Here is a 23,839-nt window from a genome sequence, read left to right on the forward strand (position 1 = left end):
TAGTTGATGATAGCTCTGTGTTGTCTTTTTATGAAGCACCAAACCATCTCACCTTTTAAAAACATATGCTCAATATAATCTCAATGAGTGATAGCTAAACATCTCACTAGAAAACCGGTATCGATGAGATATTAACATAAATGATCTTCTGCGTTAAGAAAAATCTTTATCCTTGCAGGGGTATATTCTGATCTAAAATGCTTCTTACGATGATAATTCTTACAGACTAAATTGAACATGCATTTAATCTGTGTTTAAACATTTGTATAAGTAGGCCACTGAAGAACATGATGTTACTTAGATAACCTTAAAAAGTTCTTAGGGCTTCCCTGCAGAACGGTGAAGATTAAAGAAAGCTGCCCAGTCAACTGAGATTATCAGGACTAAAAGTAGTTATTATTATTTGTGAAATGTACTTTGTGACTCATGCACATCTCTTGCCAAATGAAAAACACAAGGGATCAAGCAAGTCAAGAGATGCTGAGGGCAAGGAAAGAACTGCTCATACCTTCATACGTTAGAAAACTGGGACTAGAAAAGGATGGCTTTGGTCCTTCTCCAGGGAAGAGCTGAAAAATTCAGTGCTAATTGCCGAGATAAAACATCCAAGTCCATGTACACATTATATTTCAAGCTTCAGTGCCCTTACCAAGTAAACTTGACAGTATTTAAATTGTATTTCTAGCTCATACAGAATAAGGGAACCGAAAATAGTGCTTTTTTTAAGTTTGATCTATTTCAGAGAACAAACTCTTTATGAATCCATCAAAAAACAATAAAACAGCCAGCTGTAGAGATGGGAGACTTGATTTACAGGTCTCCAGTCTGTGGCCAGGTCAGTAATTAGAGACAGCTTTATTGGAGTCCTACAAATCTCCTTACCTCCTGGCTCTTATTTTGATTAGCCGGCTGGAACCAAGTGAGGAATGCTGTGAAGTAAGGAGATTCACAGGCCTCACCTTCAGCAGTCACAGATTACTGACCTGGCTGACGGACTGGAGTCCAACAAATCAATTCTCCCATCTCTAGTCAGCAGGATCCACCTTGCAATAGAGGATTGAATATTGTAGGGCTCAGGACCACCATCTCTGGGATAGATGGTTGGTATATGAAGAAATTCCACGCCAACACAGTGGATTAGGCTTAAAACGGACCTATACCAGCTTTCTTATTACCTTCAAACACAACAATCCAATTCCGCAAATACATAAAAACATCATGAACATACAAAAATATATCCTCAGCCGTCTGGCCATTAACTCAACATCGTAGTGACCCTCATTAACAGAGGCTTTTAGTTTTGCGTCCAGCACCTCTAAACAAAATCCAGGTCATGCCATTCATAATGGTGAAGACTGACTGACAAGTAGTCCCTTCCCAGACTGGGAATTTTGTGGGAAAAGCTTATTAGCTTTATATTGGGTTTCCCAATTTGCCAGCACAAAACAAGGATATGTGGAGTGTGAGCCCAGTCTTTACTCTTCCAGACTAACATCAAGGCCTTATTCAGTATTTTAGAACCAAAGCTGAAAGAAAAGCTTTTTCTGATGTACAGACCCTGGTTACTAATAGAGATGAGCGAATATGTTTGGAAACGATCGCTGAATCCAAATTTGCCATATTGGTACCCTATTCGTGCAGAATTTAGGTTTGACGATCGTTTCCAAACATATTTGCTCATTTCTACTCCCATTGACTCCAATGGTGTTCGGCGAATATTGCAAAAACAATATTCGTTGGCGATCATAATCCGACCCGTATACTGAAAAATTTGCTCAAGTCTAGTTACCAAAAATGTTACTTTAGCAGCTGCACTACTGCTACGTAATATGTATTTAGATACCATGTCATCCATATTTAAGAATATTTTGAAGAAAGGATGTCACTTCCCTTACATGTGTCATAGAAGAATCCTGGATTGTTCAACCTTAACAGTACGTTTACATGGGGCTGCTGAAAATTTGATGTGGAAGGAATCTCCCACTGAAATCAACTGGGAGAAACCAACAAAATTAACATAAATTGAAATTTCATAATTCAGGTTAATTTCTGCAAAGCGTTGATAAGAGTAGGCAAATACTCATCCATTTAGTTGCTTTTATAATAAGCTGAAGAATATTTTCCTGAAGAATCCAGATGAATAATTGTATCACCTCCACCTGTGTACATGGTTGGAAAAGTACCACCCCATGCACAGACTGAAGTCGTTTAAACCTGATGAATAGATAGGTTTGGTCGACAATGTAACGTGTATGGGGGCTACTTAAAAGGTTAGACTTCAGAACGGCAGATTTCTAAAGAGGGTACGAAAGGTCCAAGGTTATCTGTTCGAAAAGGACATAAATGTCCAAGAAGGATGGGAACTTTTGTTGAATGAAATTTTCACTACACAATCAATAACAATCCCGAAAAGAAGTAAGAATTGGAAACATTTAAAGAGACCAGGATGGATGAGCACAGAACTTAAGCACTTGATCACAAGGAATAAAAGATATTAAATGTATATGAAATGGAAAGAGGGGGGCATAACTAAAGAAAAAATTAAGATCACCACCACATGTATGTATAGGATAAGCAGAGTTTCATCAGTGAGACTATAAATACGAAGAAAAAATGAAACCAAATTAAATACAAGAGTCTATGATAAGCAAAAAAAAATACAACACTATTTATTACATAGAGATACAAAAATATCCAGATGAAAAGCAGTCATGATATCCAGGAACAATTATATGGTCTAGAATGAAATACATTTACATTGAAAAATGATGGTAGAGATGCAGATGCAACTCCAATGATAAGGCAAAAATATGAAATCAAGTAAAGGATTTATTTGCACAAAGTGCATAGAAATAACTAATTAGATTAGATGCCTAGACAGGATGCTTAATGACAAAATTATATAATGTATCTGGTTGTATATTATGGCACAGGTAAGTGGGAAGGTAAATATCCTAAGTAAGGTAACGCTCATTACAGTAATGAATATGGACGAGACTCCACTCCCATAGGGGTGGAGCCAAATATTCATTACTGTAATGAGCGGTAACGGTGAGCGCTCAACGCTGGAAGAAGCTGTCAGCGCCCGGGGATGCAGGGACCGCGCCAGGAGCAGGCGAGTATAATGGGGAGGGAGAGCACTGCGCCATAGTCACCTGTCCCTCGTTCCGGCGCCGCTCCGTCTTCCGCGTCCTCTCAGTGACGCTCAGGTCAGAGGGCGCGATGACGTAGTTAGTGCGCGTCCTCTGCCTGAACGTTAATGCAGAGGACGTGGAAGACACAGCGGCGGCGGAACGAGGACCGGTGAGTATTGCAAGTGACGGGGGGCCTGAGCGACGAGAGGTATGTCATATACAGGTCCTTCTCAAAAAATTAGCATATAGTGTTAAATTTCATTATTTACCATAATGTAATGATTACAATTAAACTTTCATATATTATAGATTCATTATCCACCAACTGAAATTTGTCAGGTCTTTTATTGTTTTAATACTGATGATTTTGGCATACAACTCCTGATAACCCAAAAAACCTGTCTCAATAAATTAGCATATTTCACCCATCCAATCAAATAAAAGTGTTTTTTAATAACAAACAAAAAAACCATCAAATAATAATGTTCAGTTATGCACTCAATACTTGGTCGGGAATCCTTTGGCAGAAATGACTGCTTCAATGCGGCGTGGCATGGAGGCAATCAGCCTGTGACACTGCTGAGATGTTATGGAGGCCCAGGATGCTTCAATAGCGGCCTTAAGCTCATCCAGAGTGTTGGGTCTTGCGTCTCTCAACTTTCTCTTCACAATATCCCACAGATCCTCTATGGGGTTCAGGTCAGGAGAGTTGGCAGGCCAATTGAGCACAGTAATACCATGGTCAGTAAACCATTTACCAGTGGTTTTGGCACTGTGAGCAGGTGCCAGGTCGTGCTGAAAAATGAAATCATCTCCATAAAGCATTTCAGCCGATGGAAGCATGAAGTGCTCCAAAATCTCCTGATAGCTAGCTGCATTGACCCTGCCCTTGATGAAACACAGTGGACCAACACCAGCAGCTGACATGGCACCCCACACCATCACTGACTGTGGGTACTTGACACTGGACTTCAGGCATTTTGGCATTTCCTTCTCCCCAGTCTTCCTCCAGACTCTGGCACCTTGATTTCCGAATGACATGCAAAATTTGCTTTCATCAGAAAAAAGTACTTGGGACCACTTAGCAACAGTCCAGTGCTGCTTCTCTGTAGCCCAGGTCAGGCGCCTCTGCCGCTGTTTATGGTTCAAAAGTGGCTTTACCTGGGGAATGCGGCACCTGTAGCCCATTTCCTGCACACGCCTGTGCACGGTGGCTCTGGATGTTTCCACACCAGACTCAGTCCACTGCTTCCTCAGGTTCCCCAAGGTCTGGAATCGGTCCTTCTCCACAATCTTCTTCAGGGTCCGGTCTCCTCTTCTCGTTGTACAGCGTTTTCTGCCACATTGTTTCCTTCCAACAGACTTACCATTGAGGTGCCTTGATACAGCACTCTGGGAACAGCCTATTTGTTGAGAAATTTCTTTCTGGGTCTTACCCTCTTGCTTGAGGGTGTCAATGATGGCCTTCTTGACATCTGTCAGGTCGCTAGTCTTACCCATGATGGGGGTTTTGAGTAATGAACCAGGCAGGGAGTTTATAAAAGCCTCAGGTATCTTTTGCATGTGTTTAGAGTTAATTAGTTGATTCAGAAGATTAGGGTAATAGGTCGTTTAGAGAACCTTTTCTTGATATGCTAATTTATTGAGACAGGTTTTTTGGGTTATCAGGAGTTGTATGCCAAAATCATCAGTATTAAAACAATAAAAGACCTGACAAATTTCAGTTGGTGGATAATGAATCTATAATATATGAAAGTTTAATTGTAATCATTACATTATGGTAAATAACGAAATTTAACACTGTATGCTAATTTTTTGAGAAGGACCTGTATATATATATATATATATATATATATATATATATATATATTTATATATTTTTTTTTTTTAATCGCAGCAACAGCATATGGGGCAAATATCTCTATGGAGAATCTTATGGGGCCATATTCAAAGTTTGTGCAGCACTATATGGGGCAAATATCTTTATGCAGCATCTTATGGGGTCATAATCAACATTTGTGCAGCATTATATGGGGCAAATATCTTTATGGAGCATCTTATGGGGCCATAATCAAAGCTTGTGTAACACTATATGGGGCAAATATCTCTACAGAGCATCTTATAGGGTCATAATCAACATTTGTGCAGGATTATACAGTATGTGGAAAATATCTCTATGGAGAATCTAAAGGGCCATTACGAACCTTTATGCAGGATTATATGGGGCATATTTTAATATGGAGCATCTTATGGGCCCATCATGAAGTTTATGGAGCATTATATGGGGCTCCTGATTCAATATGGATATTCAAAAACACTTAACCTACTGATGTCTCAATGTTAATTTTATTGGTACCTACAGTATTTCTATTTTTGAAATTTACCGGTAGCTGCTGCATTTTCCACCCTAGGCTTATAATCGAGTCATTAAGTTTTCCCAGATTTTTGTGGCAAAATTAGGGGGTCAGCTTATACTCGGGTTGGCTTATACTCGAGGTATATACCTCGAGTATAAGCCGACACTGTACAGACACTGGTTGTCTCTGTATATGTCCACCCCAGGGCTAAGTAGTTATTTCTATGCACTTTATGAAAATATATACTTTACTTGATTTCATTTTTTTGCCTCATTGAAATTGCATCTATATCTCTATCATCATTATTCAATGTATATGTATTTAATTCAAAACCATGTAATTGTTCCTGGATATCACGTCCGCTTTTCATCTGGTTACTTTTCCCATCCCATCCAGTTTTTTATCTCTATGTAATTAATAAAGTTGTACCTTTTGCTTATCATAGACTCTTGTATTTGGCTTGGTTTCCTTTTTTCTTAATATTGAAAGAGATAGAGGAAACTGCAGAACCGCTAGTCCGAATCTTTGAAAATTCCTGGAGAATAGGAGAAGTCCCAAATGATTGTAGAAGTGTAAATATTGTCACGAACTTCACAAAAAGAAAGACGGAGCCAGAAAATTACAGGCCAGTGAGGCTTACTTCTAGACCAGGAAAGATTTTTCAACAAGTTATTAAACAGCATGTATGTAAGTACCATATATACTCGAGTATAGGCCATTTTTTGGGGGCTGAAAGGAACCCTCTCGGCTTATATTCAGGTGACACGCAGGGGTCGGCAGGGGAGGGGGAGCGGAGCTGTGTAACAATACTCACCTGCTCCTGGCGCGGTCCATGCACGTCTTTTCCCCGACGCCGGCAGCTTGTTCCTGTAGTGAGCGGTCACATGGTACCGCTCATTACAGTAATGAATATGGACCCCACTCCACTCCCATAGGGGTGGAGCCGCACATTCATTACTGTAATGAGCGGTACCATGTGACCGCTCACTACAGGAAGAATCTGCCGGCACCGAGGAACAGACGTGCAGGTACCGCGCCAGGAGCAGGTGAGTATAACGCAGTGCGCGATATTCACCTGCTTCTCGTTCCACCGTCGGCTCCGCTGCGTCTTCCGCGTCCTCTGCAGTGACGCTGAGGTCAGAGGGCGCGGTGACGCAATTAGTGTGCACGCCGCCCTCTGCCTGAGCATCAGTGCACAGGACGGAGAAGACACAGCAGCAGTCGGTGGTGGAACGGGGAGCAGGTGAATATAGTAAATGCCGGGGGCCCGAGAGGCGAGTATGTGATTTTTTATTTTTTTAATCGCAGCAACAGCATATGGGACAAATATCTGTATGGAGCATCTTATGGGCCATGTGCAGTGTTATATGGGGCAAATATCTGTATGGAGCATCTTATGGGGCCATGTGCAGCATTATATAATGGCAATTATCTGTATGGAGCATCTTATGGGGCCATGTGGAGCATTATATGGGGCAATTATCTGTATGGAGCATCATATGGGGCTATGTGCAGCATTACATGGGGAAAATATATGTATGGAGAATCTTATGGGGCTATGTGCAGCATTATATAGGGCAAATATCTGTATGGAGCCATGTGCAGCATTATATGGGGCAAATATCTTTATGGAGCATCTTATAGGGCTATGTGCAGCATTATATGGGGCAAGTTTCTGTATGGGGCCATGTGCAGCATTATATGGGGTAAATATCTGTATGGAGCATCTTATGAGGCCATAATCCACATTTGTGGAGCATTATACGGGGCAAATATGTCTATGGAGCATCTTATGAGGCCATAATCAGCATTTGTGCAGCATTATATGGGGCATATTTTAATATGCAGCATCTTATGGAGCCCATCATAAACTGTGTGGAGCATTATATGGGGCATATTTTGTATGGAGCATTATATGGGGCCCATCATGGACTGTATGGAGCATTATATGGGACTCCTGATTCAATATGGATATTCAAAAACATTTAACCTACTGATGTCTCAATTAAATTTACTTTTATTGGTATCTATTTTTATTTTTGAAATTTACTAGTAGCTGCCACATTTTCCACCCTAGGCTTATACTCGAGTAATTAAGTTTTCCCATTTTTTTGTGGCAAAATTAGGGGTGGGTCGGCTTATACTCGGGATGGCTTATACTCGAGTATATACGGTATTTGGGTAAGAAAGCAGTAAATAACCAGAGCCAGCATGGGTTTGTAACAAACAAGTGGTGCCAAACTAATCTAATTTCCTTCTACGATGGAGTCACTGACTGGGTGGATCAGGGAAATGCAGTAGATATAGTATATTGTGACTTCAGCAAAGCATTTGATAAATTATTTCATGCTGTTCTTACAAAAAAAATGACCAAATATGGGATTGACAAAGCTACGTTTAGACAAATTCATAACCAGCTCAGTAATTGTTATTAAGAGTGGTAATAAATGGTTGCACTTCCAACTGAAAGTGTGTTTCAAGTGGGGTACCACAGGCTCTGTCTTGGCCCAGTGTTGTTGAACATTTTTATAAATGATCTAGATAAAGGAACTGAAGGTAGACTAATCAAATTGGCAGATTATGCAAAGAGAAGACAAGAGAAAGGATTAAAAATGTTCTAAATAAGCACTAAATATATGACCAGAATGCAACACACATGCATAAATGTTACTTATTCCATGGTCTGTCCTCATAATTGTGAGTCGAGGTGCAGCAGCAGACAAGCAAGCACTTACCTTTAAGCTTTTCGGTCAGCACTGTGGCTTCATGTTCGGAATAATGCATGATCGCTGGAGGTGATGGAGGCCGTAGCTCGTCTACTTCCAGTTTGCGCCGATGACGCTCTTCCCTTGCAAGCATTCTCTGTTTGCATTCCCATTCATAGAAATCATCTCTTGCTTGGGCAAAATCTACGTGCAAGCGACCAGAGTCCTTTTTATCTGTGCTTGATCCTAGTCTCATTCTGTAACCTTCAAGCACCAAAATAGCATAATCACAATGAGATACAATTAATGGAAATCCCTACATATGTAAATCATAATTTTATAGTGTCCTCATATGATCTACAATGTATTGTACAATTCAAAAGGATGTCAACAATTTCCACCAATGAACAATGATATTTTCTGCTATAATGGCATTTATCAAGCATCATGACACAAAGCGTTTCACACTTGGGATCCAATTCATCAATACTGGCACTGTTCATGACTGTCTTGATGGGAGGGCATGCACGAGTCTGAAGCAGCGGATTCATTAAGAGAGTTGTGCCGCCAAGTGTCTTGCCACAAAACTTACTCTAGTCAAGTCAGGGATGTCATGCCCCTGTTCTGCCCATTTTGGAGTAGCTGAGCAAAAGTGGCATCAAAATTACTTGTCAAAGTGTGTTATGACAAATTTCTGTTGAAAACACTTTAGTGACATCTGCATATATTGTAGAATAAAGTGTATACTGTTTATTTTGGTGCGTTCTGACTTGTACTGGTTTCAGATGATTCTGGGTTCCACAGACAACCTCCTCATATTTATTCATTTTACTCACTTATATAGCATCATTAATTCCACAGTGCTTTACATATATTGTCATCGATGTCCCCATTGGGCATCACAATCTATATACCCATCAGTATGTCTTTGGAATGTGGGAGGAAACCCACACAAACACAGGGAGAACATACAAACTCCTTGCAGATGTTGTCCTTGGTGGGATTTGAACCCAGGACCCAGTGCTGCAAGGATGCAGTGATATGCAATTCTATATTTTCTGAAAGTGATATGTAGTCCTTTTTTTCCCCCAAACAATGAATACATTTGCAGCTAAAAACATTTGTTTAAAAACAAGCACTTAGGCATTTAATTGCTCCGTCTGCTAAGAGTCATCAATGTGCATTAAATAATGTACCTGTTGTCATCTCCTGCCATTTCCAGCGCTGCTTCGGTCGGCACCTGGATCACGTTACAGCGTTTGTTACCTGCAGGCTCACACAGCAGCTCGTGTGTGGAGGGGAGTTAGTTTTGTAAACGGCAAAAGATGGCAACAGGTAAGAAATTTAATGCACTCTATTCACACACATTAATGATTTTTAATTGTTTCGTCTGCAAACAAACTGCGTGCTCCTTTAAAAATGTATTAAACATTAGTAATAAAGCAAAAATTACAACAAGACAGCAGCAGCTCTCACGTCCTCCAGGAGTATGTGATTTGTGTGAAAGTGCGAAGAGTGAAGCGGCCAGTGATTGGCAGCAGAGATCGTAACAAAATCACGTGATTGTCGGAAGAGAGAGTGCCAACACCGCTGAAACATCGCCGGAACCAGAAACTTATAATAAGTCTTATTAATTTACTGGGGCAAACATATGGATGGAGAATTGGTTGTCTGAATAGTGGACAATCCCCTTAATTATTATCTATGCGTGTATGATTACACACTGTGATTTTAGGGGGCCGCAAAATATTGCATGAGCGGATGCTTTAGCTGCCCAAAAGCCCGAGAGGGAGAAGGGCCCAGTTGCACTGCCTATTCCCCAGTTAGGCTGCTAATGTACCGTAATTGTTCTTTTTACTCCTTTTTTCCTCTGAATTAGGATGTTGGGGGAGGAGGAGCATCCAGGTATCGTATTGTAGATGCGTATAGGATGAATTTCTCTGCTCAAAGATCTAAAAAGTAATCTCTTTTTTTTTTTTTTACAGGAAAATAGCACAGATACTTAGAGATACAGTGAAGGGAATAATTATTTGATCCCTTGCTAATTTTGCCCACTGACAAAGACATAAACAGTCTATAATTTTAAGGGTAGGTTAATTTTAACATTGAGAGATAGAATATCAAAATTAAAATCCAGAAAATCACATTGTATAAATTATAAAAATGTATGTGCATTTTGCAGTGAGAAATAAGTAGTTGATTCCTCTGGCAAACAAGACTTAATACTTGGTGGCAAAACCCTTGTTGGCAAAAACAGCAGTCAGACTTTTTTGTAGTTGATGAGGTTTGCGCACATGTCAGGAGGAATTTTGGTCCACTCCTCTTTGCAGATCAACTCTAAATCATTAAGATTTTCTCAGAGCTTCAACTAAGTTTTCTATGGGATTAAATGGTCTGGAGACTGGCTATGCCACTGAATGAACTAAATGTGGTTCTTTCTGAGTAACTCCTTTGTTGCCATCACTGTATGCTTTAAGTCACTGTCTTGCTGGAAGACCCAGCCAAGACCCATTTTTAATGTCCTGGCGGAGGGAAGGAGGTTGTCACTCAGGATTTTACGGTACATGGCTCCATTCATTCTCCCATTGATGCAGTGAAGTAGTCATGTGCCCTTAGCAGAGAAACACCCCCAAAACATAATGTTTCCACCTAAATGCTTGACAGTGGTGACAGTGTTCTTTAGGTCATAAGCATTTCTCTTCCTCCAAACACAGCGAGTTGAGTTAATGCCAAAGACCTCAATTTTTGAATCATCCAGTTGTTCATCAGCAGACTTCAGACAGGCCTGCACATGTGCCTTCTTGAGCAGGTGGACCTCGCTGGCACTGCAGGATTTTAAACCTTAACAGCGTAATGTGTTAGCAATGGTTTTCTTGGTGACTGTGGTCCCCGCTGCCTTGAGATCATTAACAAATTCCCCCATGTAGTTTTAGGCTGATCTCTTACCTTTCTCATGATCAAGGATAGCCCACGAGGTGAGATTTTGAATGGTGCCCCAGATCGATGTCTATTGACAGTCACTTTTATATTTCTTCCATTTTCTTACTATTGCACCAACAGTTGTCTCCTTCTAACCCAGCATGTTACTTATGGTTTTGTAGCCCATTACAGCTTTGTGCAGATCTATCATCTTGTCCCTTACATCCCTAGAAAGCTATTTGGTCTTTCCCATGTTGTAAAGGTTAGAGTCTGACCGATTAATTGAGGATTCTTTATTGTTAGGGCAGTGAGAATCTGGAACTCCTTGCCTGAGGAGGTGGGAATGGCGAACTTAGTCGAGGGGTTCTGGATGTCTTCCTGGAGCGTAACAATATTGTATCTTACAGTTATTAGGTTCTTTAGAAGGATGTAGATCTGGGGATTTATTCCGACAGAATATAGGCTGAACTGGATGGACAAATGTCTTTTTTCGGCCTAGCTAACTATGTTACTATGAGTCTTTTATAAAGGTGACTATGCAAGACAGCTGTTTTTAGTGCAGGTAACGAGTTGATTAGGAGCATCTAACTGGTCTGTATAAGCCAGAACTCTTAATGGTTGGTAGGGGATCAAATACTTTTTTCTCTCTGAAAATGCAAATAAATTTATACAATGTGATTTTTTGGATTTTATTTTGGATATTCTATCTCTCATTGGAAAAATTATTTTACCCTTAAAATTATAGACTGTTTTTGTCAGTGGGCTCACTCCCAATTCAGTAAGGGTTCAAATAATGATTTCCTTCACTGTACATCTGTGTTCATCTGTATATACCTGAAGATTAGGGGTACAATAAGAGCAAGTATTTTTTTCTACAGAGGTACTAAAAAATAAAGCACACAATATTCATATACACTTTTTACTTTTCTTCCTGCTGTAGCTCCTGCGCAAGTGTACATTGTCTGCCTTGTTGAGGGCAGAGCAAAGCACTGCAGTGCGCAGGCGTCGAGAAAGGTCAGAGAGGCCCAGTGTACTTTGCTCTGCCCTCAACAGGGTAGATAAAATACACCTGCGCAGCAGCCGCGGCAGGAAGAAAAGAAGAGGACGTCATCGCCTGAAGATGGGAGGCGCCAGACCTGGACCGCGACACCCATCGGACCCGAACCGAACCGGGGCCGCCTCTGGGTGAGTATAATCTTCACATCTTTCAGGGTTCATCGGGGGCTTATCTACAGCATTACAGAATGCTGTAGATAAGCCCCTGATGCCGGTGGCCGCAGCTCATTCTCGAATTTTGGGGTGACAGATTCCCTTTAAAAATACACCTAGTCTCGCAAAAATAACCCCAAAGCCACAGATAATGAAGTAACATAAAAGTAAAATGTTATGGCTGTTATAACTATGAATGGTCTAAAAAAAATAAAGTCATCTGAACAAGTGCATCACAAAAATGTCATTGTGAATATGCATGTATTATGTGTATATGTAATATTTTAGTAAGCACATATTTTATACTCATCAACATTGAATTTGCAATACCAAGAAAGAAAACTCATGGCTTTATGGAAAGCATACGATCGAGAGTCATTTCAATGATCTGCAAATGATTAAAAATGGAAAAATAATTTTCAAAACATCTCAATTTATACATTATGGAATATGAAATACATGCACTTAAACTCATTGGCTTCTATCAATGAGGTTAGTAATGGTTGTCTAAGGAATTGTCTGGCACGCTGAATGCAGTTGGGCATGCAAATTATCAAGATCCACTGCTGTCAGCCCCCTCTGCAGTTTGCAATTATTGACATCACAGATCTACTCAATGGGAGTCAAGTCCAGAGAATATGCAGGTTGCTAATAGTAGCATGAGCAACATGCGGCATGGTGTTGGCATGTTGGTAAAGGGCTCCTGGGACACTTAAAAGAAATTGGCCTTCCGCTGGTTTCCCCGCCAAATCAAAGGAAAAGCTGAGTTGTTTGTGTAACTGGAATGAAGACTAGAGGGGTACTGCTACCGCACATTATGCCACCCAATACCATAATCTTCGGAGTAGGACTGGTATGAACAGGATGAAGAAGCCTTCCATTGTGAAGGTTTCTTCATCCCGTTGCCCAAGTAGTCTCCTGACCAATCTACAGCTATCAATGCATCCTAGACAAAAGCAGGACTCATTGCTGAAGAAGATAGACCTCCACTGCTCTCTAGCTCTACTCTATGAAAACATGTACCGTAAGTGAAATCAATGGAACACCTACAGCTCGTAGACAAAAGCAGGACTTATTACTGGAGAAGATAGACCTCCAATGCTCTTTACCTCTGCACTATGAAAACATGTAAGGGAAACCAATGGAACACCTACAGCTAGACGTCTGGCTTGTAGCCCACTGTCATGCAAACTTCTTCTGATGTTTTGTGTAGATATTGTTTGACGCTTTAGGCTACTTTCACAAATCAGGTTTTTGCCATCAGGCACTTGCCATCAGGCACAATCCGTCGAATGTTGAAAAAAATGGATCTGTCGCAGATTGTGAAAAACTGATGTGAAGGATCCGTTTTTTCGACGGATCCGACTAGCATATCCAGATAATTGGATTAAAAGAAAAAATGGAGCATGCTCAGTTTAAAAAAACGGAAACCGGTGCCAGAATCCGTCATATTCCGGATCCGGCACCTTCCGGCTCCCATAGGTTTCCATTCTAGCAAACAGCCAGAGACAAAAAACGTTACTGTGTACATTTTTACCAGACGCCGGAAAAAAAGATTTTTGCCGGATCCGATGAAAACTGGATGAAATATAAGGTCATCCGGCACTAATACAAGTCTATGGGGGAAAAAAAAATCGGATCCGGCGGCATCTTTCGCCGGATCCAGTTTTTCAAAATTTGCCGGATTGAGCCTGACGGCGAAATACGGATGTGTGAAAGTAGCCTTAGGCTACATAAATCCAATTTCACTTGCAGTTCAGAATGGGTAACTACGCACCATTTTTCAAAACTAGTGATCCATCCATGAAGAGGTTCGCCTCTATGAAACTGAACAGCGGTCATTCCAGTTCATCACTGTTTTCCCAACCACTGGAACACACAACGATGAAATCTCAGCCTATGCATATAGCGATCTTCTGGAGTACTTTGACAAACGGTATTCATAGCATAATCATCTCACAAGATTAATATGATTTTTGAGGCAGAAAAAAATTAGTTCCAACGTGGCTTTTTTTGCCATTCTATCAGCACAGATAGGGACCCTGGTGCTTAAAATGTGAACATTTGCAGATACAAGCAACTACTGCTACTTTCTCCTTTTGCGTAACCTTTCCTGGCATGTTTTCATTGGTGTTGCAGTTTTACTGTCGAGGAGTATGTATATGTGTGCCTAGTATGAATGTGTGTGACAGGTGTGTGTCGAGCCACAAGTTTTCGACATGGGCCCTTCACAGTGGGAATCCGTCCCTGATATGTTTACATACAGCCTAATCATATTTCTTTTTAAAGAACAGCAGCATTCGCAGAGTCAAACAAATTAGAATTCCTGACAGCACCAGGTGAGCGCTGGAATTCTGCTTAAACAATCTTAAGATGTCTGGGATCCTTCCCCAATTAGCCAAGATCTGCATCCCACCGCCACGGACACATTGTTCCTCATTATTTCATTCCAGCAAACATTTAAAGCCCACTGCAATGCGAAGTGTCAAAGCTGGAGCTCCTGGGCTAAAATAAAAATTATTTTCTATCTATTCTATAGACCCAAATAAATATTTTTCACTATAGTTTCACAAACTTTTTCTAGAAGCGGTTGCACATTTTCTGCTGTGCTGCCCTACTCTGCCAGAATCTTTCCACCTCTTATTTGTGCTGTCACAGCAGCGACCGACCTTTCCACCTGACACTTATGTTTTATTGCAGTGATATAATAAATGGTCTGCTTGGAAAGGAAAGTACACATGAATAAATACAGTTAAGACAAAATGTTGCTGGAAGGCCATCGGAACTGATTTTCCAATATTTAAGGATACAGCATAAACAAATATTACACTTCGCTGCCAGAACCTGTTATTTCTTACTAGAACTAGAAAGACAGCCATGAAGTCCTACAGGGAATAAATGCCTTCTCTGAGAACATGACCCGAGAGGTAAAAAGGACACAACAAATTTGTCTCTACAATGTGTGCTTTAAAAAAAATAGCAATAGGTTTGGAACAAACCTTAAATTTGTCAAGACATTCTCTGCTCAATCAAGTGACAAGCCTCTCGGCATCTTAATGACAGCGCGATGGCAGCTGGCAGGACTAGCAGACTGGTATGCTGAGGCTGGATAAGTGGATCAGATGAGACTGCACATGGTTTGATAACACAAACATACTCACTAACACTTACAGAAACAGTAAAACTTGCTGATCGGTTACTAATTACATTGTTGGAGTCTCTATGGCAACCACACTATTCGGCTTTCTTCCAAGCATCATGGATTTTTACGCATTAAATCAAGAAATGTGTTTATTATTTGGCACTTGAAGAACAAGATCAGCACTGACACCCATGGCTTGTAAGAATATACTTATTACTACCGTATCAAAAAGTTGTATGTCAGCAGTGATTGCAGCGTTCTTTACAAAATATGATGACAACTTGGGGATCAATAGCTTTCCCTTTGCTCCATAAAAAAAATTAAGAAAAGGAGATGAGATGTGTTAGGAATGAAAATAGTGTCAAGAAAATCAAATGTTGTATATGTACTTCTAAACATTTTCTGAGGATTACCCCTAATTATATGAAGATCAGAGATATATCAAGATAGACTTTGCGACCTGTGGCAAAAGAATACATAGACGTTGCGTGTTGTAGAGCAACCTTAGCTTAACTGGGAGTGTGACCATAATGGTGGCCAGAAGGGGCGTAACTATAATGGGTGCAGGGGTTGCAGTCGGACGCGGGTCCAGGAACCTGAAGGGATCAAATGGTCACTTTGGCCCATATTAGCAGACCAATTCTAACACAGACCCATGACAGCTGGGGGCCCTGTTGGAGATTTTGCATTGGGGCCTGTGGGCTTCATGTTATGCAACTGGTGGCCAATTGTAAATGCAGCAAATATTATAAACAAGCCACCATGAAAAGGCTTCATTTCATTATACTAATCCAGCAAACGATGTGTGGTATGCCCAGCTCACATTCTCTTTTGTACCTCATCTATCCGTTAATTGATGGTTTACAATGATAGAAATGTTAGAGGCCAGTGAATCAGGCATGCCTATTAGAAGAAACCTGTTTGTGATCCTCTCCTTTGTGTGCACTGTCCATTAGTTGGGATGGGAGCCTAACATGCCTCGGCAAAGTTGCCATTTAAAAGCCACTGTTAGCGATTGACAGAAATATCTAGAAGGTGAAACAGCAGCAATCTGAGTTTGCTCCAGTGGCTGATGTAACAGGCAGATGCCGGCTGAGCAACACAGCTGGCATCTGTCATGTGTGGATCGGGTTCAGCTCCTGAGCCTGCTCCACACACTAGGACCCCAGATCAGACATAGAGTTACAGTCATGGCCAAAAGTATTGACACCCCTGCAATTCTGTCAGATAATACTCATTTTCTTCCTGAAAATGATTGCAAACACAAATTCTTTGGTATTATCTTCATTTAATTTGTCTTAAATGAAAAAACACAAAAGAGAATGAAGCAAAAAATTGATCTTTTCACACAAACCTCCAAAAATGGGCCAGACAAAAGCATTGGCACCCTCAGCCTAATACTTGGTTGCACAACCTTTAGCCAAAATAACTGCGACCAACCGCTTCCGGTAACCAACGAGTTTCTTACAATGCTCTGCTGGAATTTTAGACCATTCTTCTTTGGCAAACTGCTCCAGGTCCCTGATATTTGAAGGGTGCCTTCTCCAAACTGCCATTTTTAGATCTCTCCACAGGTGTTCTATGGGATTCAGGTCTGGACTCATTGCTGGCCACCTTAGAAATCTCCAGTGCTTTCTCTCAAACCATTTTCTAGTGCTTTTTGAAGTGTGTTTTGGGTCATTGTCCTGCTGAAAGACACATGACCTCTGAGGGAGACCCAGCTTTCTCACACTGGGCCCTACATTATGCTGCAAAATTTGTTGGGTTGGTAGTCTTCAGACTTCATAATGCCATGCACACAGTCAAGCAGTCCAGTGCCAGAGGCAGGAAAGCAACCCCAAAAAATCAGGGAACCTCCGCCATGTTTGACTGTAGGGACCCTGTTCTTTTCTTTGAATGCCTCTTTTTTTCTCCTGTAAACTCTATGTTGATGCCTTTGCCCAAAAAGCTCTACTTTTGTCTCATCTGACCAGAGAACATTCTTCCAAAACGTTTTAGGCTTTTTCAGGTAAGTTTTGGCAAACTCCAGCCTGGCTTTTTTATGTCTCGGGGTAAGAAGTGGGGTCTTCCTGGGTCTCCTACCATACAGTCCCTTTTCATTCAGAACGCCGACGGATAGTACGGGTTGACACTGTTGTACCCTCGGACTGCAGGCAGCTTGAACTTGTTTGGATGTTAGTCGAGGTTCTTTATCCAAGATCAGCACAATCTTGCGTTGAAATTTCTTGTCAATTTTTCTTTTTCGTCCACATCTAGGGCAGTTAGCCACAGTGCCATGGGCTTTAAACTTCTTGATGACACTGCGCACGGTACACACAGGGACATTCAGGTCTTTTGGAGATGAACTTGTAGCCTTGAGATTGCTCATGCTTCCTCATAATTTGGTTTCTCAAGTCCTCAGACAGTTCTTTGGTCTTCTTTCTTTTCTCCCTGCTCAATGTGGTACACACAAGGACACAGGACAAAGGTTGAGTCAAAGGCACCCATAAACATTAGATAGCTGTAGGACAAAATTCTTCAGCCAATGGTTACCTCTCCAGAATCCCCAATGCACAGGGACATTCAGCTTGACCATGGTAGGTACACTTACACAGTACTAGATGGTGGCCCGATTCTAACGCATCGGGTATTCTAGAATATGCATGTCCTCGTAGTATATTGCCCAGCCACGTACTATATTGCCCAGCCACGTAGAATATTGCCCAGCCACGTAGAATATTGCCCAGCCACGTAGAATATTGCCCAGCCACGTAGAATATTACCCAGCCACGTAGAATATTACCCAGCCACGTAGTATATTGCCCAGCCACATAGTATATTGCCCAGTCACGTAGTATATTGCCCAGCCACGTAGCATATTGCCCAGTCACGTAGCATATTGCCCAGCCACGTAGTATATTGGCCAGCCACGTAGACTATTGCCCAGCCACGTAGAATATTGCCCAGCCACGTAGAATATTGCCCAGCCACGTAGTATATTGCCCAGCCACGTAGTATATTGCCCAACCACATAGTATATTGCCCAGTCACGTAGTATATTGCCCAGCCACGTAGTATATTGCCCAGCCACATAGTATATTGCCCAGTCACGTAGTATATTGCCCAGCCACGTAGCATATTGCCCAGTCACGTAGTATATTGCCCAGCCACGTAGTATATTGGCCAGCCACGTAGAATATTGCCCAGCCACGTAGAATATTGCCCAGTCACGTAGTATATTGCCCAGCCACGTAGTATATTGCCCAACCACATAGTATATTGCCCAGCCACGTAGTTTATTGCCCAGTCACGTAGTATATTGCCCAGCCACGTAGTATATTGCCCAGTCACGCAGTATATTGCCCAGCCACGTAGTATATTGCCCAGCCACGTAGTATATTGCCCAGTCACGTAGTATATTGCCCAGCCACGTAGAATATTGCCCAGCCACGTAGAATATTGCCCAGCCACGTAGTATATTGCCCAGTCACGTAATATACAGCATAGACACGCAGTATATTGCCCAGCCACGTATGTAACAGGTTAAAAAAGAAAAAAGAAACATACTCACCATCCGAAGAGCCCGTTGTAGTTCTGGCGCTTGTGAGCGGTGTCCGGTCCCAGGATTGGTATGAGCGCAGGACCTTCCATGACGTCGCGGTCACATGACCGTGACGTCGCGGTTACATGACCGTGACGTCATGGAAGGTCCTTCTCCCATAGCATCTTTGGAAGCGGAACCTGCCGCTTGCAGTGCCGAGGAGAGGACGCGACGGCGGAAGGTGAGAATAAGTTTTTTTATTATTATTATTATTATTTTTAACATTAGATCGTTTTACTATTGATGCTGCTTATGCAGCATCAATAGTAGTAAGAAGTTGGGGACACACAGGGTTAATAGCAGCGGTAACGGAGTGCGTTACCCGCGGCATAACGCGGTCCGTTACCACCGGCATTAACCCTGTATTAGAGGTGACCGGAGGGGAGTATGCGGGCGACAGGAACTGACTGCGGGGAGTAAGGAGCAGCCATTTTCTTCCAGACTGTGCCCGTCGCTGATTGGTCGCGGAAGCCATGACAGGCAGTTGCCGTGACCAATCAGCGAATGAATAACCGTGACAGACAGAAGGACAGAGAGACAGACGGAAGTGACCCTTAGACAATTATATAGTAGATGTGTGTCTTTTTACAGGGGTTTCAAAAGATAAAGGAAAACTCAGACTTCTGGTGTTCTGCAGTTGGTGCCCTACTTCTCCGAGTGAGAAAAATGTCCCGGCTATATTGACGGGCAAGTTGTGAATAAATAAATGTAATGTATATTATGAAACAGCAAGTATTTATATTAGTCGTGTGAGTGCTAATTATAACATGTGCACATTCAGAAGGTTCTCCTGGGGAAATAATATGGCAATGTTTCTTATTCACAGGACTAATCTCTGTATCCATAACAGCAAAGCACAAACCAAGCCTGGATTAATCTATATTGTTTACAAAATGCAAAAAACTATGCCCACTCCTTAAAATAAATACTTGTGTCACAAATTCTGAAATTATTGGGATAGTCAGAAGTGCAGCAAACATTTAGATGGTTTAATATGCCCTTACTGTACTCCTATACTGTGAAGTAATGGAAGGCAGCAGTCACACTGCGAGGAATCAATTCACCCTCAGCAGCTTAACAGGACAGTACAGGTGCCCGGGCACCCTTGGCGTGGCCAAACATTTAAGTGCACCTTCCCAGCTACATGTTTTCCCTCCATCTCCGTCCTGTTCTGGTTCCATAAATCCAGAGCTGTCCATCAAAATAGATGGGGACGGAAAAATGTGGAAAACAAGTAGGTGGGAGGGTTCACATAAATAATTGGCCACGCCAAGGTGCACCGAGCGCCTGTACTTGGCTACAGGTTACTGAATGGTACTCCTTTTGTAGGGCAGTACATCTGGAATCAAATATTGGAGGGGTTTCAAAGAAATATCTTCAGCTAAACATGGTATAGTCAAAAGAAGGCCACCCAATTTTAGGGCCATACCATAGGGAGTATTGGGCTTTTCAGCTGTTCATCAAATCAATGTCTATCAGTTTATTAGATAAAATCCAACTTAAAGTACATCTGTCAACACAATTCACCGCCCCAAATTGTTTAATTGGTCACATTGCCCTCTGAAAGATAATGTCATCCACAACTTTACTTATGTAATCTGTTTTTCCAACTGAAAAATTACGTTTTTCATTCTAATGTTTTCATGTTAATCAGACTTCAGTGCTCTAGGAGTGTCAAAGCACTTACCAAGCCTCTGTCTCCCTGACTCCATTGCCTACCCAGTCTTACTATCCGCTGCTTGGCTGAAACTAACTTAAATACCCATATGGTTGTGCCCCATGCCCAAAACGTGCACTCTCCAATACTGAATCATGTGCTCCAGTGATCCGGCTAGCTTTTGATCAGCGCTAACAAGCTCTATTACGGTAATTGGAGCCTTTAGGCACTGTGCATGTGGACCGCGCTGTGATATTGTAGAGGTACGCTGTATCCCAGAAAATGAGCATTGAGCAAAGAAATTCAAAATCTCTCCATTTTCAGTCATGGGGAATGTTTTTATGAAGATTCTAATGACGACATTCTTTATTTTACAAGTACTTTGCAATTTTAACCCTTACAGGTGTTGAGACAACTGCTTTCAATGCATAGATCAAGGGATCGCCAGGACAGTGCCACAGCCATACATGAAATAAGCCAAAGTAATTCACTGGGCACAATGTAAAAGTCTGAGGGGTGAAAAACAACGTAAAGAAAGCTGCCAGTAATAGAATGTACTGTACCAGATAAATAAATGGCTTTATCAACCATGAACTCTTCAGAGAATCGAATGTGACAGAAATTCTTCTTGCTTTTACGAATTGCTGTAATGTCTCCACATTGCTCAAAGACCTCTTGAATAATTTCATCTGTGGAATTTTCGGGTAATCCTCCAACAAATACAGTTTTACAACCTGGAGGCCGCCCTCTTGTAGAAGGTGGAGGCAAATCTGTGGAAAACAGAGAACATTTTACAATAAAGCAATCCAATCATTACCACTAGTGATCTTTAGGCGCCTGTAGATGGGTATAAGATATAGAGGGTAACTTTGGTATTTTCATCTTTGGAATAATAAGGCAGAGCTAACGAATAATGTATAATGACAGTATTGTCACAAATTCCTACATGGGAACAAACAGAAAACAAACAGCAACATGTGCAATGTTATTCGGCTTTAACTTCTACATCAAAAGGAAAAAAAAAAAGAAAAGCAAAAAAAAAAAAGGAGAAAATACAAAGCTCTGACATTATGATGAAAAACTCTGCTGGTTATCGCTGCTGTCTTGTTTCAGATAAAACAACAGAATGCCAGAACAGAGGAAAACATAACCTAACAGCAGGCAAGAACGCTACGAGGCTGAGGAGAGGAGCGCACACTCCATCATTTACATCTCACCACTATTACGTAGGCTTAAGGTCACCCACAAAACAACATTTTCAGGAATAACCACAGAAAAGCTGGATGGTCAGTATTGCCTGGTGCTCGGTCACGGTTTTTTTTTGCAGTTCATAAGCTTTACTGATCGCTCAGGACATATCCTCTAGTGGGGTCACTGGCGGACACAGACAGGAAGAACAATATATGGGCACTTTGCAGCCCAAGAACACAATAGAATGCAAAATGCCACTTTGGAGGCAGAAATGGGCCCCCTTACCTCTTGGGCCACAGGTTGGACCAATGAATGTTCAATCACTGGGTAATAAGTCGGATGAACTGCTGGCATTAATACGGACCCAGAGGGAATACAAGGAATGCAGTTTGATATGTTTTACTGAAACATGGTTACGTGGCGAGATCCCGGACTCAAGTGTTTCAGTACCAGGATTTCACATGGTCCGGGCGGATAGAGACACTATGAAGAGCGGCAAAAAAAAGGGTGGTGGAGTTATACTCTACATAAACAATGGTTGGTGCAATCAGGGGCATGTGACTGTAAGGGAGCGCCATTGTTGTCCGAACATTGAATTGCTAGCTGTTGGCCTCAGACCTTACTATATTCCTAGAGAATTCTCGCTTGTTATTGCAATAGTGTTGTACATACCACCAACTGCAAACCATGAGGCTGCAGGTGAAGTGCTGTCAGGAGTCATTGCCCGGCTCCAGATGAAACACCCCAACTCGCTTACTGTAATCTCTGGGGATTTTAACCGGGCTAAAATGTCTACTGCCTTACCTAAATTCTATCAATTTGTTAAATGTACAACACGTGACAAAATTACGTTGGACTTACTCTATGCGAATGTCAAGAATGCTTATTCATCGTCTACCCTGCCGTCCTTGGGGAAGTCTGATCACAATCTTGTACTATTGTCACCAGTCTACCAACCTGTTGTTAGTACACAGCCTCCTAGGATTAAATCAGTTAGAATGTGGAATCCAACAAATGAACAGGCTTTACAGGATTGCTTTCATCTTACAGACTGGGATGTGCTGCTTGGGACAATGGACGAGTATACAAATGTTAATGAAGTGGTTGGTAGAGTGACTGACTACATTAACTTCTGCACTGATATGTTGGTGCCGACTAAAAAGATTAGGTGTTTTGCAAACAACAAGCCATGGATAACAAAGGAATTGAAGCATTTGCTCAACAGGAAAAAAAAGGCATTTAAACTGGGTGACAAAGAGGAAATTAAAATGATACAGCATGAATTGAAGCATAAAATAAAGGAGGCCCAGGAAGCCTTCAGAATTAAACTTGAAAAGAAACTGTCCCACAATAATACCAGAGAGGTTTGGGCAGGAATGAAATTACTGACTGGGCTTAAGCTGAGGCTTGAAAATGATCCAGGAACAATGGACAAGGCTAATGAGATGAATGAGTATTTCAACAGGTTCAGCAGTACATGTGTACATGTGCCAACTGATAGTGGAGGGGACCTGGGTGCAAATTCTGCAACATCGATATTGGAGGATGAGCAGACCAATTTTAGAGTATCCGAAAATGATGTGAGGAGGCAGTTTAAGTCACTTAACATTGGTAAAGCTGCAGGACCTGATGGACTCAGCTCACGTGTCCTTAAAGTTTGTGCAGACCAGCTGTGTACTGTCTTTACACGCCTATTTAATGGAAGTATACAAACACAGAGGGTACCGGTGTTATGGAAAACTTCCTGTCTGGTGCCGGTACCCAAGACTTCTTCTCCTGCAACCCTAAATGACTATCGTCCTGTAGCCTTAACATCTCATGCTATGAAGGCCTTGGAAAGATTAGTGCTTGCTCACTTAAGACCGAGGGTCAATGCTTTTATTGATCCCCTTCAGTTTGCTTACCGACATAGATTGGGGGTGGATGATGCTATTCTTTCTCTGTT

The 23,839-nt window shown here is 41.6% G+C and overlaps 1 protein-coding gene across 9 annotated transcripts in view; it reads right to left on the reverse strand.

Moving 5' to 3' along the window:
* Positions 1–23,839, reverse strand: part of ENOX1 (ecto-NOX disulfide-thiol exchanger 1) — a 977,400-nt gene that overhangs the window by 237,955 nt on the left and 715,606 nt on the right. For all 9 annotated transcript variants that reach the window (XM_069758240.1, XM_069758244.1, XM_069758249.1 and 6 more), the window contains 2 exons: positions 21,267–21,473; positions 8,227–8,460 (listed from right to left, as the gene is read on the reverse strand). In XM_069758240.1, the coding sequence (XP_069614341.1) occupies positions 8,227–8,460; positions 21,267–21,473 (441 nt within the window). The remainder of the gene's footprint in view (positions 1–8,226; positions 8,461–21,266; positions 21,474–23,839) is intronic.

This window comes from Ranitomeya imitator, chromosome 3 (assembly GCF_032444005.1).
Source record: "Ranitomeya imitator isolate aRanImi1 chromosome 3, aRanImi1.pri, whole genome shotgun sequence".
NCBI classification, from domain to species: domain Eukaryota; kingdom Metazoa; phylum Chordata; class Amphibia; order Anura; family Dendrobatidae; genus Ranitomeya; species Ranitomeya imitator.